At 38.2% G+C, this 17,533-nt stretch overlaps 1 protein-coding gene and 1 non-coding gene across 4 annotated transcripts; both read right to left on the reverse strand.

Moving 5' to 3' along the window:
- Positions 1-3,943: 3,943 nt before the first annotated feature.
- TRNAK-CUU lies at positions 3,944-4,016 on the reverse strand. Its single transcript has one exon. It is a non-coding gene; the product is annotated as a tRNA-Lys (tRNA).
- Positions 4,017-4,325: 309 nt separating this feature from the next.
- Positions 4,326-13,763, reverse strand: LOC102717548 (protein SAWADEE HOMEODOMAIN HOMOLOG 1). 3 transcript variants are annotated; one of them, XM_015841360.2, is made up of 14 exons: positions 13,637-13,763; positions 12,237-12,322; positions 10,445-10,490; positions 10,171-10,372; positions 10,029-10,098; positions 9,665-9,749; positions 8,214-8,299; positions 6,908-6,953; positions 6,634-6,835; positions 6,492-6,561; positions 5,686-5,758; positions 5,151-5,294; positions 4,923-5,000; positions 4,326-4,703 (listed from the first exon to the last, which is right to left on the reverse strand). In XM_015841360.2, the coding sequence occupies exons 1-14, from the start codon at positions 13,673-13,675 to the stop codon at positions 4,656-4,658; spliced, it is 1,275 nt and encodes a 424-aa protein (XP_015696846.1). In that variant the 5' UTR covers positions 13,676-13,763; the 3' UTR covers positions 4,326-4,655. The 3 variants fall into 3 exon arrangements, with proteins under 3 accessions (XP_015696846.1, XP_006660559.1, XP_015696845.1); XM_006660496.3 differs by having other exon boundaries at positions 4,923-5,042; positions 5,707-5,758; positions 13,637-13,761; XM_015841359.2 differs by having other exon boundaries at positions 4,923-5,042; positions 13,637-13,761.
- Positions 13,764-17,533: the final 3,770 nt, after the last annotated feature.

Genomic DNA, 17,533 nt, shown 5'->3' on the forward strand with positions numbered 1-17,533 from the left:
GGTCACATCGGGTACAGGAGGAGTAAGGAATATACATGATCCGATACCCATCCATGAATAACTGACCTATATCCGAATTGCTTAACGGACAAAATATTATATCCATACCTATACCTGGCGGGCGCTCGGGTGGATACTGGTGGATATTTTAAAATAAACATATCCTTAATTTATTATTCAATACACATAAAAAAATAATAGTAAAAGAAACAATGAACCAAAATTACAAATAAAAAGAACAATGATATGAAAATTATAGTATCACACCTAAAAATAGTGAACTACCAACCAACCATAATATCACAATAAAATATATATGGTTTTTATATGGGCTAATTGGGAGGTGAATTATATTCGGGTCGGACACGGGTTACCCAGGGATAAAAGTTTAAACTCGGCCGCTACCCATTAGGTAGTCGGGTGGCGGACGGGTAAGCCCACGGGCACAAAATTACGCCCATACCCATGCTCGTCGGGTCGGGTATCCACGGATACCCATACCCGTGGACAAAATTGTCATCCCTATCTCCGTTCCACATTATATAAGAATTTCTATTATTATCTAAATTTATATATGTGCTAATAAATCTAAATACATATACATTAATGCATGAACAAATCTAGACAAAATTAAAAAATTTTATAATACGTAACGATGCGAGTAGATGTGGTCAATTGACTTTCTATACACACATAGCCACAGACACTGTAGATGACCACAGATATATAGGGACTATTAATTTGTGATATAATGTTTAACTACTTTTTTTTAAAAATAGTATGAATAACTAAAATGTATAGTTATGCTTAAGTTCTTTTAATTATAAAACCAATCATCAAAAATAGACGATAATAACACGAATGATTAAGTGTAGAGTCAACAACGTAATATGTTATTTATTTAAAAACAGAGGAACAGGATAACGACTTGTAAGCATATATATACATCTTCCAGGGAATATACAATTAACTATAACCAGTAGTATACTAACAGAGATATTTAAGCTGGTATAGTTATGGGCACAGCTCGGCCACATGTATGTATGCCACCAAGTTGGTTAAATAATTTAGCATCAATCTTTTTTTCTCGTAAATTTAGAGTTGATTTTAGAGGTTTTTACTGAAGTTTATTTTCTGTTCTTATCTTTTATATAGCAGCTAAGAATACACAATAAAAGTTTTATGCATAAATTATTTTCGTTTCTAAATATATCGCTTAGTGTTTTTTTATTAAAACGCCGAACAATCACCCCCTACGCATGCATGACTGGCTATCTATCTGATCCTGATCCTACGGCGCTGATAAAAAAACTGGAACGGAACGTGCTGACAATAATTAGCAGTAGAAACTAGACCTCTCTGGAGGTCATTATCCAGTCTAGCTAAGCTAATTAAGCTACATCGAGTTGAGGTAGGTACAGCTCATGCATGGCGGTTGCCAGAATGTTCCTGCGAGGAGAAAACATGGGATTGCCCAACACCAACATGCATGTTGACACTGGCTAAATAATCCTGTGTGCAGGGCCGAATTTCGGTAGGCGAAGCTGACACGCTTATCCAAGAACAGCTTAATTTCAAGGGCTTGACAGGGCCACCATAATAGCCATTATTATTTTCTTTCTCGGATTACTATGGATTATCTTTTTTTTTGTCTCATTGCACAGATTACGTGTACCCACGGAAGTAAATTGTCTGTATCCCGACCCGCTTGCTAGTATAGTAAGATATTTATATACTGAGATTAATATATGCATTATGTATATATGTCTAAATTTATTAGTATTCATATTAATTTATGTAATCGTAGAAAGTCTCCTATTAGTCTAAAATTATATTGATATAATCGAGTATCCTAATTACCATCTTTTCCAATCTGATGTAATATCCCGATTCTATAATCACACGAAGATATTATTTAATATAAGATGGATTAAAAATAATGTGAATAAGTTCACCCAAGTTTAGAATAAGTAAATTAAATTTATCAAAATAAACATGATAGGTTTTAGTTTATACAACGTATATTTTAATTGCATGGTATTATACTTTTTAATGTGCATTTTAGCTATTGTTCTATACGGATTTTATATGAGTCATGTGATGGATCAAGTTGCTAAAAGTACATGTGAGTCTCTTTTGATTATAGTGCATCTAATTCTAACCCACACATAACTGTCAATGGGTAGACGTACCACCGTGTCATGTTTTCGTGGATTTCCTTCCTACATGATATAATTGATCTATAAAATATAAATTATTTCTTAAAAAGAATAATAAAATAAATTGTAGGATATGTTACACTAATAATAAGAAGATTGAAGACTAATCGCTTTCAAGGGCCAGTAAACCGCTGATAAGAGATTTGATATTGCATCTGCTCTGGGTTGTCAACCAGAGAGAGATGCCGTCACAATCATCTGGTTGACAGTAGGTACAGTGCTGGTCTAGGCCCACCTGTCGGTGACTCTGGAACTGGGAAATGTTGGTGAGTACTAGTGATAAACCAAGGTTGTTCCAGTACTGCCTCTCTGTTTGGCTTCTTGTTGTGGGACCAAACTACCAACAGGTTGTCCATCTCATGAACTAATGGTTACTTGGCCATTGGGTTCAGCAAAATTCTTGTTCAATTTGCCACATTCTTTAGGTAAGGTCAAGTTAATTGCTCAATCTGTGAGTGAATTTTATGTACGGTTCATTTTCTTAAAATTCCTCGTTCCTTGCAATCGTCTTATAATTGTATAAATGCATGTATGTCAGAAAATTGGTGTAACTAAGGTGTCATGATGACAATTGCCAAATAGATTTTTCAACTGCAGAGGAATGGTTATCCTTCTTTGCTAAGCTTAAGATTTCAAGCTTATGTCTCAAAATGTTTGCATAAAAAGTTGAACAAACTATGTTTGACAAAGGTATTGCCGAAACAGGAGTACGAGAGAAGTCACATTTAATTTAGATTATTGAGCATACTATCTACTTGATATTATGGTTAAATTAAGGCCATGTTCTTTTTTGTTAAAGATTCGGAATTTTTGTTAGCATGTTTTTCAAGCTTCCAAATAGTGAATTTTATGAAAAATAATCTATCTAAAAGTTTCTAACCTTATTTTTCTAATATTAAATTTTAACTTTATAGTAGTTAATAGTTAACCCTCAAATGGCCATTGGCGGAGCTAACTAGAAAATCATAGGGGGCAACCATCCAGATAAATATATGACAATCTAAAATTTTGATAATTTGTCCTAATTTTTCATATAATGGCAATACATAAAAGTGAATAGTTTTTAAGAGTGGTCAATATATCTTATATGTTCATTTAAATTTCATTGCATAATTTTTCATCTGAAATCATTGATAATCGAATCTATCGTCACCTTTATTGCAATCTCTCTCAGTAAAGTACCAAACAAAATCTCTTAAAAATCCATCCCATTTTGTTTCATAGCATAATCTTAACAAGTTTATTGCACAAAATGCTCACTCTGTAGATGCAGCAGAAACCGGTAGAGTAAGAACAAGATGAATCAACCTACAAATGCAAAATCATATAACCCAGAAAATATAAAAATATCATTAAAAAACAGTACCTAATCAATGCGCCAGAAGAAAATTTTTTGAAAAAAATATTTTTAAAATTGTAGAAACCGGAAAAGCAAGACGATGAATCAACCTGCAAATGAAAGATAGCCTAGAGGCTAGAGTACTATGACGAAATTCATTGGAGCGGCGATGTTACACACCTACCCTGATATTGTGCAAGCGAATACGTACAGCAGTTGCAGCAGAAAAATGAAACGACGAACGATAATAAAACAAGGAGAAGGTTGCAAAAAGGTTCCAAACTAAGCAAATCTGAAAAAGCTAAAAGACAAATATGCAAAGAGAGAAGAAAGAACAGAACAGAGACCAAATTGGATTTAAAAAAACAAAACGACAAAAAAATGGCGCCCACCGTGGGGCTCGAACCCACGACCACAAGGTTAAGAGCCTTGCGCTCTACCGACTGAGCTAGACGGGCCATCTGTTTCAAATAGTATTTTGAGAATCAAACATGAAATGTACGTCTTATTCAAATATATTATTACTCATTGTTACGTTATTGTTTCAAGAAACTTTAAGCATAATTTATAATTTGTATAAAAATTTAAATAATACGAATGGTGTCCAACATATCTCTAAAAGTAAAAAAAACGGAGGGAGTACTTTGTTTAGGCCTCGAATCTTTTGGACAGCAACTTCGAATTAATGCGAGATGTTATATATCATGGTTCGTCGGGCCATAGACTAGTAACAAAAGTTATGATCCGATGAAAATCACCCGAAGTCAAGAACGCTAAGCATTACCAATTTTCCATGGAGATTTGGAATTTTACACCCAAAACAACGCCATGAAAGAGTCCAAATCCTGTTCTTGGAGCTGGTAACACTCCCTCTTTTCCTCCCAAATTACTGCACAAAATCTGGCTATCAATGAGCCCCCACTAACAGCCATAAAAAAACGGGATTTTGCCAAAGAGGGTTGAAATGCACCATCACAGGGGTTACTGTACTCATCAATAAGGAGAAGCACGCCAAAGTTTAGCCCTAACTAGGTTTGTTGCTCCTGTTAGTTGAACATCGCGTACGGCAAAAGGGAGACGTGTTGTGACACGAGCCGTCAGGCGTACTTTGGTCGCCGGGACAATCTTCTCAGGTTCACCCTCTCCTGGCAATGGCATCCACCAAAAAAGAGCAAAGTTCATGAGCATCAGGCCATATAATGCTTTTTATGTGGTAGCATGAGTGGTGTAACTTCTGGCTAATAGAGAATCATTTATGGTTTTATGGTTGACCGTTCGCAAGGACGACATGTCACTTATTCTAGAGTGAATTGCACATATTCATTTATTCTAAAGGATATGAGGGTAGGATATGTTGAATTTACCTGGGTTCCATCATGATCATATTTGACAAGGAAGACACATCTGCACCCCCTTATGTCATGCTGTTTCCGCTGAATTTCCTGAACATGTGCATCAAAATGCAATGCATCATCGTTGCTCTCCTGATGAACAAACCACAATGAGGAAAGGAAAGACTTGAATAAAAACATCAAAAAGTAGAATGTTGCAGCAGTAGAACATAAAATATGTGTCGTACAGGCCCCCCTTACCTTGAAACAGAGGACAAGATCTCCTTGCCTGATGAGTCGGCATTCTGATGATTCTAGCGGGATGGATTGCAGGCGGATAGCCTCCCGGACATTGATCCATTCATCCTCTTCAGCCCCAAATCCTTCAAACCTCACACGGACTTCCTACATAATGAAGAAACAGAGTTTAAAAGATAGAACTTGCATTTGTACCGTGCAATTATAATTATAAAAATGCAACAAATCAACATGAGGTCCATGTGGTCAAACTTAAGAATAGCATGAGAATGTTATAATTAAAGAGTCTAAAAAATACTTTCAGAATATATAAATTTATTTTTTTACTAGTACAAGGAAACATGCAAAGTTTTAAATCAAAGACCTTTTTCTTCAAGAGCATGGCACTACAACTAGTAACACAGGGATCTGAGACATTCTGAAATTCAGAGCGGTGCACAAATACTTCTGAGGAAAAAGCAAGAACAAACACTAAATAAATTTACTAGCAAGCCAATAAATAAACTATAAAGATGAGGATATAAAAATGCGAACACACCCTACAAATTATTCCACTTACAAATTCACCAGAACTCAACTTTCTGTATGCTAAGAAAGTGGCGACATCATACCTGCCCAGCACAGAAAACCATGTGATGACAATATGCCATTAGGCTTGACTTGCCAGAGTTAAGAAACAAAACAAGATAAAAACTTGAAGTTGATCAGTACAAGTACAAAGATTAAACTTCATGCTTCATAAAGTGGGACCAACTGCTAAGAACATTACACGAATGTCCATGTTAGAATTATTAAAAGTTCCACATGGTGTTTTAAGAAAAAGGTCTACAAGGCCGCTTATAAGGCCGGATATAAGGAATAGGTGCCCCATTTTTCTACCGTTTAAGCTGCATAAGCGGCTGATTATATAGCACAAGCATGTGATTATGCCAAATAAGCGCTACAAGGTGGGTTGACTGCACGAAACCGCGTACTGTTTTTTAAAACATTGATTCTAGGTCTACCAATGTCAAAGTTAACTAAGATCAGTACCATAGTTCTAGCCTTCTAGGTCCTAAAGTGCCATACTAGCGTAGTAACATCAGTACAGGGACAAAGAAACCTGTAATGGCAAACTATGCAGGTCCGATTACTATTAAAGCAGGCACAGACGGTACAGTGGGACTTATGTTTCTAAGTACTCTTACACAACAAACTTTGGTGGTACAGCAGAAATTAAATTATATTGGTTGATTCTGCATGACTCTGATTAAGATTTTGAAGACAAGAAAATGGAAATTTGCATGTAGTAGAAAGAGTCAAAGGAAACAAGAACAGTATAGTTGCAAGTAAAAGGGTATTCACCAAGCAAAATCCTTTGCAGACCTAGCCTCAAACTCCATGTCTTCAGTTTCAGGAAGCTTATCTATGTTTTCTGAAAAGAAGCCAGCACATAAGAAATAATGCACTAAGTCATGCTTTAACAGACTATAATACTGGCAAGTACCTATAGGCAAATCCGGTGAAACCTCGCCATCGTTTGAAATACTAGTATCAACCGCTAAAGCATTTTCCTCAGAAGATGGAGGCTTTTCTTCAGAAACCAAAGCACTTGATTGGGAGGCTAAAGCCTTTTCTTCAGAACCAGTAGGCAAACAAGGAGGTTTAACAGTTGATGCTGGGAACTTACGACGAAACCATTCTTGAACCTGTTCAAGGAGATGTCGTTAAACGGCAAAGTACACAGTGAAATTTGGGGGCGTCAAGACTCAGGCTATAACCTGCGCAGCCTGTAGCGCTTTACTTCCAACGCGGCCTGGAGAACAACTGCACACAGCAGAAAATGAAACAAAAGAAATATCATAATCATTAGTTTGAAGCTATTGCATGTCAATAATAATTCAAGAATTGAAAAGAAACATTTTTGCAACACCAGTATCCATACAGTTAGACACATTTAAGACATATCTGCTTAATTAGAATAAAAAAGACACTTCAATCCTTTCATAAGCTTCTTGCACTCTTGCAGAAAACTATATCAAAGCTTATAGTCTGTACTCTCTACTTATTGATTAAGAATAAAAATAAAAGGAAATTTAGAAGTTTGTCAATCCAAAGATTGTCAGTCTAAATTATGGCACTCCCAGAATGCAACTGCTCCATGGCGAATACTATTTTTCCACTTTGAGCCTTTTTTAATAATATGGTCCTAGCCCCCCTCCTCTCCTATCTGATTTCCTCTCATCATTGATCATATCACTACACAGTTCAGGTTGTTCACTATGAAGCATGAAATGCACCATTTATCAAGTGTTGATAAAGGACCATCTCCACCTTATAACACTGCCAAATTCATGGCAAATATGTGCCACGCAATTGACCTACTCTCATTCATGGTCAGCAAGATTATTCGTTATCCAACGCTCCAAGCACCTATCTACAATATAATGAAATATGATCCAAATTCCTTAAGCATGACTGGCTAATGCCTCACTGCCACGGTTGTCATGCATAGCACACGTGGACAGTCCTTGTGCCATGTCCACAAGGCTACAAGAGACCAAGACCAAGTTCGTCAGTGGTGAGGCCATCTTATCCAGCCATTCTCATGTCACCACCGGCCATCTACTCATAATTAACCACTTCCAACAGCTTCACATCATCAAGTATATGTCATACACGTGCCATCTGGACCAGACATCGTTGGAGCGCTATCCCCATGGGCATTTGATCATGGTCCTCACCAATACATGCTAGCCTTATACAACTCTGAGCTGCTCATCAGGGATATCACCCCATTCTGGTCACCAAGGAGAAGAACAGGACACTACAGCGTACAGTAGCAAAAGTACAAAACATCAAGCAAGCGAGGGTCTAGATTCTAGACTCTAGACCAAATGATTGAAAGAAAGACTCAGAAGGGAAAAAAATAGCATAGAGCATCTCTTCATAGTGGCATTCGAATGATTATATATAGTTGGATGGCCTTTTTTGGCATGCAAACCTTGGCAGTGGTAAATGTCAAAGTTTCACATAAAATTAAAAAGTTTTGAACATCCTGTAAGGCTGTACAACTGTAGGACTCACTTAAATTCTTCCACAAGCTTCTGGCAGAAAACATCATCCAAGACTCGTTCATTTTTCTTTTTAACCAACTTTTCCATCCTTGCAATCTGCACAAGAAAGTATTTAAGTTATCATGAAAGATGGAAACTAGCATGCTACAATTGTATAGCTAATTTAACCATGAGAATACACCATGCAATGGGAAAGGCTGTAACTGTAGTCTGTACTAGTAGTTCACTTAGGTACAGTGGTTGGGATCATAGATTTGAGCCCCCATTTCCTTTGTGTTCTCATTCAATCATTCATGCATAGCCATACAGATGTTTTTTTTTTTTACACTTGACGATTCATTTTGAACCATGAAACTAGGCAAAGCTAACAAAGGAGCATTGCTTTCCCTTCTTCCTTCCCCTGAAATGGATAGGCAATACACAAATGGTGAATTATGAATTTTAACTCCAAACTGGCCATAGGATGCAAAACACGGCAGTATAATAAGTGCACAATGTGCACTACGACCCCACAAAGGATCATAGAATTTCCCTTTTTCCAGTAGTTAGGATATATTGAAGAGTGGAGGAGCAAACTCAACCTAAGTATTTTTCCCATCTACAGGAGCAAAGAACTGAAAAGAATAAGCTCATCTGCTTCAATTACATGAAGATTTAAGTTTAGAAAAAGCTGGAACAACTGGCAAAACAGCAATGCTGCCCATTGGGCATAGAAGAATACATCCTAAGAATATTAGATTGCATAAGGATAGGTGGATAGCCACTCCCTTCACTAAACCTTATAACATTTTGAGTAGGAGTCACATTAAGCAAGGAGTATTTGGCATCAGTATGACTGGTTAATGAATAATGCAACATGCCAGTATTTTATTGTTGCGTATGCATTGATCACTACAAGGAACATTCGTTCTCCTTGCCTAGCTAAAAACTCCAGCGATTCATGAATCTTTATTTATGAAAGAGTTATAAACTTCTAGCAGGAGCACCCAATGCGGCGCAGAAGAACACTGTAGGCTAAACATTTTGTTCAGCAACCCAAAAAAAAAATCATTTACACTGCAGTCAAGATTCGTCACACGCCGACGAACAACTAAAATCACAAGGCTGCGTGTAATCTGCGCGTTACAACAGCGGAAATCCCCAATGAATTTCATCATGCACAGAGGGGGAACATCCCATTGCCGACCTCCCCGAGAACCCCACCAAAACCCACCCAACAAAGCGCCACTAGCATGGAATGGAACAGGGGGCATAAACATCATGGACAATCCTTCCCCCCCAAAAAAAGAACCGGACCACTTCCCCGGATCAATCGCGGAGAAACCCAGGTCACTCCCAACCCAACAGGAACCCGGAGACGCAGGCAAGCCGCACCAGGCAGCCGGCCAAACGGCACCCCCACCGCAGCCCGCCGACGAGGAGGAGAAGGGGGGGGGGGTAATGAATGGGACAAGGCCTTACCTCAGAGGGAGCGAAGCGGACGCTCCATCGCCGCTGGCTGCCGGCCGCCGGAATGCCTCCACTCCAAGTAGAAAGGGAGACCCCACTAGTAGTAGTGAGAAAAAAAAAAGGAATAAAAGAAACATGTCATGGCAAACTATGCAGGTCCGATTACTATTAAAGCAGGCACAGACGGTACAGTGGGACTTATGTTTCTAAGTACTCTTACACAACAAACTTTGGTGGTACAGCAGAAATTAAATTATATGGGTTGATTCTGCATGACTCTGATTAAGATTTGAAGACAAGAAAATGGAAATTTGCATGTAGTAGAAAGAGTCAAAGGAAACAAGAACAGTATAGTTGCAAGTAAAAGGGTATTCACCAAGCAAAATCCTTTGCAGACCTAGCCTCAAACTCCATGTCTTCAGTTTCAGGAAGCTTATCTATGTTTTCTGAAAAGAAGCCAGCACATAAGAAATAATGCACTAAGTCATGCTTTAACAGACTATAATACTGGCAAGTACCTATAGGCAAATCCGGTGAAACCTCGCCATCGTTTGAAATACTAGTATCAACCGCTAAAGCATTTTCCTCAGAAGATGGAGGCTTTTCTTCAGAAACCAAAGCACTTGATTGGGAGGCTAAAGCCTTTTCTTCAGAACCAGTAGGCAAACAAGGAGGTTTAACAGTTGATGCTGGGAACTTACGACGAAACCATTCTTGAACCTGTTCAAGGAGATGTCGTTAAACGGCAAAGTACACAGTGAAATTTGGGGGCGTCAAGACTCAGGCTATAACCTGCGCAGCCTGTAGCGCTTTACTTCCAACGCGGCCTGGAGAACAACTGCACACAGCAGAAAATGAAACAAAAGAAATTCATAATCATTAGTTTGAAGCTATTGCATGTCAATAATAATTCATGAATTGAAAAGAAACATTTTTGCAACACCAGTATTCATACAGTTAGACAACATTTAAGACACATCTGCTTAATTAGAATAACAAAAACACTTCAATCCTTTCATAAGCTTCTTGCACTTCTGCAGAAAACTATATCAAAGCTTATAGTCTGTGCTCTCTTGTCATGGTCGGCCTCTACTACCGCCGCCGGCGTCCGAACCAGGGAGGAGAGTCCATATCTGTGCCGGCCATTGAGGAGTCCAGATTGGATCGGCAGCAGCAGCAAGAAATCGGCGGAAGCAAATAGGCAACGGCAGCAGCAAATCGGCAGCAGCAAACAGGCGTCCATATAGGAGTTAGATTCGGATTAATACATAGCAGATAGAATAGGAGTTTGATTAGCATAAAGAATAGGAGTTTGATTAGCATATAGATTAGTCATTGTCAAGCCTATATATAGGCCATCAAATCAAGGAATAAAGTAAGCAATTAGTTATCTAAATTCTCATCTACGTTCTGCCTCTCCTTGCTGCACGTGCAGCCTCCTCACCCCTGTTCTTTTTTTCCTTGTCGCCACGGGACGGCACGGGCAGGGGCTTCCCAAGCCTCGTCCTCCTGTCCAGAACTCATATTTCCTACGTTCGCAAGCCGGCACCCATAACATCTCTACTTATTGATTAAGAATAAAATAAAAGGAAATTTAGAAGTTTGTCAATCCAAAAATTGTCAGTCTAAATTATGGCACTCCACAGAATGCAACTGATCAATGGTGAATACTATTTTGCCACTTCGAGCCTTTTTTAATAATATGCTCCTAGCCCCCCTCCTCTCCTATCTGATTTCCTCTCATCATTGATCATATCACTACACGGTTCAGGTTGTTCGCTATGAAGCATGAGAATGCACCATTTATCAAGTGTTGATAAAGGACCATCTCCACCTTATAACACTGCGAAATTCATGGCAAATATGTGCCATGCAATTGACCTATGCTCATTCATGGTCAGCAAGATTATTCGTTATCCAACGCTCCAAGCACCTATCTACAATATAATGAAATATGATCCAAATTCCTTAAGCATGACTGGCTAATGCCTCACTGCCACGGCTGTCATGCATAGCACACGTGGACAGTCCTTGTGCCATGCCCACAAGGCTACAAGAGCACCAAGACCAAGTTCGTCAGTGGTGAGGCCATCTTATCCAGCCATTCTCATGTCACCACCGGCCATCTACTCATAATTAACCACTTCCAACAGCTTCACCATCATCAAGTATATGTCATACACGCGCCATCTGGACCAGGCATCATTGGAGCGCTATCCCCATGGGCATTTGATCATGGTCCTCACCACCACATGATAGCCTTATACAACCCTGAGCGCTCATCAGGGACACCACCTCATTCTGGTCACCAAGGAGAAGAACAGGACTATAGCGTACAGGAGCAAAAGTACAGAACATCAAGCAATGTGAGGGTCTAGATTCTAGACTCTAGACCAAATGATTGAAAGAAAGACTAAGAAGGGCCAAATAGCATATAGCATCTCTTCATAGTGGCATTTGGACGATTATATATAGTTGGGTGGCCTTTTTGGCATGCAAACCTTGGCAGTGGTAAATGTCAAAGTTTCACATAAAATTAAAAAGTTTTGAACATCCTGTAAGGCTGTACAACTGTAGGACTCACTTAAATTCTTCCACAAGCTTCTGACAGAAAACGTCATCCAAGACTCGTTTATTTTTGTTTTTAACCAACTTTTCCATCCTTGCAATCTGCACAAGAAAGTATTTAAGTTATCATGAAAGATGCGAACTAGCATGCTACAATTGTATAGCTGATTTAACCATGAGAATACACGATGCAGTGGAAAAGGCTGTAACTGTAGTCTGTACTAGTAGTTCACTTAGGTACAGTGGTTGGGATCATATATTTGAGCCCCCATTTCCTTTGAGTTCTCATTTATAGTCATTCATGCATAGCCATATAGATGTTTATTTTTTACAACTTGAGGATTCGTTTTGAACCATGAAACTGGGTAAAGCTAACAAAGGAGTATTGCTTTCCCTTCTTTCTTCCCCTGAAACGGACAGGCAGTACACAAATGGTGAATTATGGATTTTAACTCTAAACTGGCCATAGGATGCAAAACACAGCAGTCTAATAAGTGCACGATGTGCACTAAGACCCCACAAAAGATCATAGAATTTCCCTTTTTCCAGTAGGGTGTATTGAAGAGTGGAGGAGCAAACTCAACCTAAGTATTTTTCCCATCTACAGGAGCAAAGAATTGAAAAGAATAAGTTCATCTGCTTCAATTACATGAAGATTTAAGTTTAGAAAAAAGCTGGAACAACTGGCAAAACAGCAATGCTGCCCATTGTACATAGAAGAATACATTATAATATTAGATCGCAAAAGGATAGGTGGAGTATGTAGCAAGCTTATAACTTTTGAGTAAGACTCACATTAAGCAAGGAGTATTTGGCATCAGTATGACTGGTTAAATGAATAATGCAACATGCCAGTATTTTATTGCTGCATATGCATTGATCACTACAAGGAACATTCGTTAGCTAAAAACTCCAGTGATTAGTGAATATTTATCTATGAAAGAGTTATAAACTTCTAGCAGGAGCACCCAATGCGGCGCAAAAGAACACCGTAGGCTGAACATTTTGTTCAGCAACGCAAAAAAAGAAAAAACAATCTACACTGTAGTCAAGATTCGACACGCGACGACGAATAACTAAAATCACAAGGCTGCGTGTAATCTGCGCGTTAAAACAGCGAAATCCCCAATGGATTTCATCATGCACAGAGGGGAACATCCCATTGCCGGCCTCCCCAAGAACCCCCACCAAAAACCCACCCAACAAAGCGCCACTAGCACGAAATGGAACGGGGGGCATAAACATCACAGCCAATCCTTCCGCCCCAAGAAGAACCGGACCACTTCCCCGGCTCAATCGCGGAGAAACCCCGGTCACTCTCCCAACCCGGCCAGGGCAAACGGCACCCCCCCCCCACCGGAGCCCGCCGACGAGGAGGAGGAGAAGAGGGGGATGATGAATGGGACATGGCCTTACCTCGGAGGGAGCGAAGCGGACGCTCGATCGCCGCTCCATGGCTCGCCGCCGGCACGCCGGCCGCCGGAAGAAACCCGACGCCTCCACCCAGTAGCAGCACGCCGGCCGCCGCCAGTAGTGAGAAAACAAAAAAAGAAAAGAATAATAGAAGCAGAGGAAGTGGTTGAGTGGGCCCCACCAGATAATTTCGAAGGAACTGGTTGGTGGGCCCAGGAATCCTGAGTTGTCAGACACTGACAGAGAGGTTTCTCGAGACCAAGTCTATTTGGGAAATTCTTGATCTCTTCCGATATACTCCCTCGGTCCACAGTATACGGGTACTATGGTTATATTCTTTTACTTGCCAAAATATTATTTGTTTCTAATAGTTATTTAATATTATAAATACTAATATTAGCTACTATGAAATTAAAAATCTAATTTGTAAAGATGATAGCATGAATGTTTATATATATACATTGGCGAATGACTGTTTTGCAAAGGATAAAAATATATCATGTTATTTCTAGAATAAAAAGAAAAAACATATGAAATTTATGATCATATTTTTTATATAGGAAATATCCATATCAATTTAATTTTATGTGGATATTCATTTAGATTTGATTAATTTTTAATATTATAAAATTAAGGGGATAAATTGATAATACACACCATTAGATGCTTTTACAGTAGTAAAGATATTTTGTAAAGACGGACTGTTACAGTTGTAGAAATGTGTGCATAACAACTAGAGTATAATTTAGGGCAAAAGAATGTACCTATTTTTTTAGTAAAAAATTAATGAAATATCAAAAGTACCGATCATGTCATAACAAAATGATAGTTAGATAAATAAAGTAGTAGAAATTAATAGGTATGAAATAAAGCAATACGGAAGTTGATGTTTAAAAATAAAATAGTATAAAAGTTAATAATGAGAAATAAATAATTGTATTGGGGTCATAAATATCTTATTTTAAGACAAAATTTAGAGTTAAAATATCTTATATTATGAGATGAAGGAAGCAAGAGGTCTTGATTTGCTTTTTTTTTTTTTTTGCTTATATGTAAAGCTTTGATTTTATTGGGGAGTTAGCGAGGTTGAAGGGGACCAAACCAGGTTTTTAAGCGAAGTTCTTAGCTCAAAATACTGATATGAGTAAGATTTTATATCTTCCTGGATTTATCGTATAGAGCGATAATGTCAATATGTTATATTAAACCAGATTTTAGAGTTCAGCATGCATCTAGTATCGGATTCATGTGTTGGTAACCTGACAGCAACAGCATGTTAAGCGGTCCCACAATAACTACATGATCTCTGGTTCTCTCGTACGTTTGTAAAGTTGTCTTAATATAATAAAAGAATTTGAATCTAAAAATGGGTATTCGAGCCCTTCATCCTGTGGCTTGGATAATTCACCTACGTAACAAGTGTACTCAAATCACTACATAGATAAATTGTTTCGTGGAGGTGAGAAAATATAGGGATGAGTGGCTTCACATGGGTCGTTGTAACTTCTGTAGGGCCAGGGCTGCGTTCGTTTGCCCCTGGCAAGTTAACTTACCTTCTCGTTTTCCGCGCATACTTTTTGAGCTGCTAAACGATATATTTTTTGTAAAAGTTTTCTATATGAAAGTTATTTAAAAAATCATATTAATCTATTTTATATTTTTTAATAATTAATAATGTACTAATATATTAGTACGTTTTACGTACCAGGGTACTCTCAAAACGAACCCAGCCAAGGTGCCCTTGTTAGAAAAGTGGTGAAAGAGAAGATAGAAAGCGACCAGATCCGTGTGATGGTTCATCTTCCTCGCCTCCTCACCTTCGCCGGCCGCCACTGCGTCAACCTGCACCACCCTGAGCTCCTCTGATGGCCCTGTCCCGAGCCCCATCGTCCGATGCGCCACTCCTAAGCTTCGCTGGACAGCGCGGATGCCATTGCCCAAATTCGCTCCATCAAAGGGGAGAGTAAGGCAGCGCTAGTCGAGGGGAGGATATGGCTGAGGCCAACGGAGGAGAGCAACGTGGTGAAGAGGAGTGAGGGAGATGTCAGCAGAGGAAGCAACACCGGTGGAGGAGTGATGGAGATGGGAAGATGGATGGAGGGTATGATTTTTATTTTTGTTTCTGGCTGTGGAGATGCATGTTTGGTGCAAAATACTAGATTCTAGATGAATTAGAAAAAAAATATGAGGGTTGAAATATAGAATTACAAGGACTGACATGTAAATTAAATACATCTCTTAAGATACTTTGCGGCATGGGAGAGGGGTGTGGTTTTATTGTACGTGACACTTGAAACCACTTAATAATATATTGTTGGCATTTATTATTATAGCAGACCTCTATAGCATCGTAGAGGTTTCGGATGGAAGATGTTCCCTTGATTTAAAGCCATAGGAACATTGAGACAGACATATGGGCCTCACCGTGTATTGGCTCACATGTTAGTGAGAGGGGTCCCCTGACTTTAAGTCAGAGGATCCCGTTCCGTTTGGGATATGAAAAATTGATGGCATAGATTTTGTAGCCATGATAACATCTGTATTGGAAAATATATTTTTTTGATTTTTTAAAAGAAGTGTTTTTATAGATTTTTTTTGCATGAAATACACCATTTAGCGTTTAGCGGTTGAAAAACATGTCAACGGAATATCGAGAGAGCTTATAATCTTATTGAATAATTCAGAACGGGTCTATAACTGAAATTAAAGAACTACTCCATCCGTCTTTATTTTTCAGCGTGTATTAATTCATTATAAAGAATAAAGTCTTTTTTGACTAGGTAGCAGTACCAGTCTCACCACTGCCTTTCAAGTTGGTAGGTTTTTTTTATGAATAATTGTCCGTTTATATGTATAGTTCGCGGTAGATTCATACGTGTTTATTGCCTACCTTTTACCCTTGAGCGTTTTTTTCCTCCCCCTTGGTGTTGAAGCTTTAAGTTTAAGGGTAGAGTCTGAACTCAAATTTACAAAAATAAAAAACCTACTAAAGTTTTTGCTTACTAATGTTAGGCCCCATTTGGTATTACGGTAAGATTGTGGTGATCTAGTTGATGCAATTGTTCTTTTAGACATTTCAGTGTCCAATAGAAACAATTTTTTTTTTGTGCTGTAGAAATATAGAGCAACCGAAGAGACATAACAGTTGGATAATATAATTCTCTATCCTTAATTGGTAAGTAAAACAAACTATAACCATCATTGTTTCTACTCTGCAAAAAAGAAAAAAACTTAAGGAATAGGTGCCCCAGAACACAACAATCAGAATGCCATGATAAGAGTGTTTTATAGCTCTAAGGTGGTGTTTGAGATAGTTGATATATAATGATATAAATAATAAAATTCACTATTACATGATAAAAAAACCCAGTGATGTGGAAAACAGAATGCGGATGTCGGACGAAGAGGGTGGCGTCAAATGATTAATCGGAATACAGACGATTAATTAGAATTATACGAAAAATTAACGTTTGTATTAATATATGTATACATTAGTGTTACTATTTGTTTTACGGATATTTAAATATCTAAGATCATATAAATCAGATGTATTTATACAATTATTAATTTGAGCAACCGTAAAAATAATGATGACGTGTGAAGGCTATAATTTCATGCCAAATAGTAATATATTTAGTTCATTTTTAATTATAAATCATAAAATATTTATAATAAAATATAAAATGGTAAACATAGGCACAAATATAAGTATAGTTAGTTGCAAACGACAGAAATGCCAAACATAGTAAAATAAAATGTATTGAGTCTAGATAGGTTAGCTATTGTGGGGCGCATTTTTCTATTTAATTATACGGATTACGTGGGCGATTAAACAGAAAATTGGATGATTAAATACGGAAATTTAACTTTCATAGACGCAAAATGACGACCGTATCATCT

Source organism: Oryza brachyantha, chromosome 9 (assembly GCF_000231095.2).
Source record: "Oryza brachyantha chromosome 9, ObraRS2, whole genome shotgun sequence".
Taxonomy (NCBI): domain Eukaryota; kingdom Viridiplantae; phylum Streptophyta; class Magnoliopsida; order Poales; family Poaceae; genus Oryza; species Oryza brachyantha.